The sequence below is a fragment of the Haemaphysalis longicornis genome, unplaced genomic scaffold, assembly GCF_048455015.1.
Source record: "Haemaphysalis longicornis isolate Haplotype H1 unplaced genomic scaffold, Haemaphysalis longicornis Haplotype H1 scaffold_4, whole genome shotgun sequence".
Taxonomy (NCBI): Eukaryota; Metazoa; Arthropoda; class Arachnida; order Ixodida; family Ixodidae; genus Haemaphysalis; species Haemaphysalis longicornis.
In genome coordinates this window covers 224,417,193-224,420,039 of record NW_027526361.1, presented here as the reverse complement: position 1 = coordinate 224,420,039, position 2,847 = coordinate 224,417,193, and the positions used below count along the sequence as shown (strand labels likewise).

Here is a 2,847-nt window from a genome sequence, read left to right as displayed (position 1 = left end):
GGTACACAATACACTCTGGCAGTTCGGGAGGTCTGAGGACAATGCCCGGTGCGATTAAGCTCACATTCCGTCGCGATGCGTTTCTGGCGGCTCAACAGCAGGAACGGCAGCGCCCAACAGCCGGAATGGCGTGTCAGCAGTCGGCGCACCAGCACCTCGATGACGGCGACCCGACGAGCTCTCGAGCCTTGGCGGAGGGTAGCGCGGTCCCGTCTAGGGTGGCCCAGGCGTCTCACGGGGTAGTTCCCACGGACCGCGCCCTGTTCCGCCGCTTCGCTTCCAGCCGTTGCCGCTCTAGCCTCCGCGATCACTTACGCGCGGCCCCTCTTCTTTGTCATCGTCGTTGTCTTTCTGCTGGCTCACTTTCGCGGCCAATCGCTCACGCTGCCATTCATCACATCACCCCCACCTTAAGAAAGTTGTTAGGGGAGCAAACAACTATTCTACTAGTCCCGGCCCCGGGTCACGGTCACAGCGCACTCACGCAAAGCATGTAGTCAGAAATAGTCAGTTGCCCGATGACATGTCGCTGCCGGTTCATACGCATGGAGTAAGGAAGCGGACGAAAGGTTTGTTCTCAAACTATCGGTGAGTAGCTTCCCTTAAACCGTGTCGTTTAGCATGTATGCAGCGGTAACTTGTCCGTCGTTCTCTGGCTGCAGATGTGGCATGAGCGCACAAACCGCTTAACATCATTTTGCAGATCCGGCCAGTAGAAGTTGTCTAAAATTCGCTGACCAGTCTTGCGAATGCCCGCATGTCGAGGGGTGATGTTCTCATGTGCCGCCCGGATGATGAACTCCCGGAAGATTTTCGGCACTACCATCTGCTTCACCGCCTTTCCAACTGCAAATTGGCACTCTCGATATAAGAGGCCTTCGCTTTCGAGGAAAGTGTAGCGGTGACCTCTTGCGGACCGAGACTCTCTTCCAACTTTTCGGTAACATGACCTCAAAGTGTAGTCGTTGCGCTGCTCTTGGGGTAGTCGATCTCTGTTGTAAGGAGTGCACGAAGGCGGTGGCACGTTGGACCGTGTGGTCTGCGGTCGTTCAGTCCTTGCAACAGCGGAAATCAGATAGCAAGGCTCCGAACGTAGTGTTCGTCCCAGGCTGCTCTTCGGTGTTTCCCTGTCGCCAGCCACTTCATACTCCCAGTCACGATCTGGGTGGTGAGGCTCCCTGACGCCTGGAATATTTCCGAGAATCAGGTCGTATATGGGACGACTCATGCAGGCTGCGGTGATCTCTCCCACCAAATAGGGCGTGTGGACCTGGATCTTTGCTTCTGGGACTTCCTGGACGGAGCCGTCAAGAAGAACAACTCGGCGTGTCACCCCAGTCAAGCAGTTTTCGTCGACCATATCTCGGCGGACGATGGCTGTGTCACTTCCAGTGTCTCGAAGCACGCTGGCGAATTTTCCTAGCACTCGTCCAGGAACAACTGGCATTCCCTTGACGAGAAACGGTGAATTTCTAGCGCTGGTGTTAATATAGTTGGAACCACGTCCAGTTGAGCGCGACATCTGGTCCTTGTGGAACTTGGTTTTTGAGACTCTCTTTGGAGGCTCGTAAATGGCACATGCGATAACTTTATCTTGGTCTTCCGACCCGCTTCGACAATTGTCGGAACTGCCACCTGGGCGGCCATGCTTGCAGCAGTTTTCATGTTCTTTGGTCACAGTGCGACGGACTTGCGCGCGTTGTTCAGGATGATCGCCTAAGAACACTTCTGTGTTGCCCTTCCCCGCTGTGTTGGCTGCACCCCTCATAATGTCCGGCACGTCAGTTGGAGCGCTCCCTAAGTTCGCAAGGCTTTGCGCCTCCAGAAAACGGTCTGTGACGTCGGCCAGGACACCCAGGTTGGCACACTCGCGTTCCTTTAGGAAGACCATGAGCTTCGGGTGGCAGCAACCGTAGAACTGCTCCGAAATCACCAAATCGCGGAGTCCTTCATACGTTTTGGGAATGTTGGCCATTTCCACCCAGTGGTCAAAGTAGCTGGACAGCCTCGCCGCAAACTGCCTTCCCGTCTCGCCATCTTCGGCCCGAGCTTTCCGGAACTTCTCCTGGTACCCCTGTGCCGTGAATCTGAACCGCTGGAGTAACACTTTCTTGAGCTTGGTGTAGTCAAGCGACTCCTCTGCAGTCATGCGGCCAATCACGGTCAGGGCTTCCCCGGACAAGCACATACTCAGCCCGACAGCCCATTTGTCCTGCGGCCACCCTTGCCCAGTCGCCACGCGCTCGAACCGCTGCAAGTACGCGTGTAAGTCATCGCGCCTCTCATCAAACAGGGGCAGGAGCTTCTGTGGATTCCCGAAGGGCACATTTGGGTTGGTTTCGGTCCCGGCAGTAACGACGTTGGTACTTTGCGACCCTTCCTGAAGACGAATCTTCAACTCCAGGATTCGCATTTCTCTCTCGGCAGCTTCCTTGGCCATCTGGGCAGCTTCCTTTGCTATCTCGGCAGCTTCTCGCCGTCCCTCTCTTTCTCGTTCAGCAGCTTCACGGAGTGCCTCTCTTTCAGCTGCCCTCTCTGCACTCTGCTCCGCCCGCTGGGCGTCGATCCACTGGCGAAGTTCCAGTCCTGAGAGACCCAGCTGCGTCCCGATCGCCACTAGCTTCTCGACATCCATGCTTGTCTTCAGTGACGTGTTCTCACAGCACTCAATTTTCTGCAGATGTTATGGGCGGGATCCTGGCAGGCTCGCCACTTTTGTTATGAATGGGCCAAGGACCACGCAGGTGGAGACGAACGCTGTTAACACGTTGACGCTATATTTCACGAGATGAAGAACAAGCACACGACGGGAGCATAAGATGCGATGGGGAAATTACAACACAGTCT

At 55.6% G+C, this 2,847-nt stretch overlaps 1 protein-coding gene across 1 annotated transcript; it reads right to left on the bottom strand.

The window, feature by feature from the left end:
* Positions 1–616: 616 nt before the first annotated feature.
* LOC144180242 (uncharacterized) lies at positions 617–2,440 on the bottom strand. The gene has a single exon (XM_077708621.1). The coding sequence runs from the start codon at positions 2,438–2,440 to the stop codon at positions 617–619; it is 1,824 nt and encodes a 607-aa protein (XP_077564747.1).
* Between the last annotated feature and the right edge of the window lie 407 nt (positions 2,441–2,847).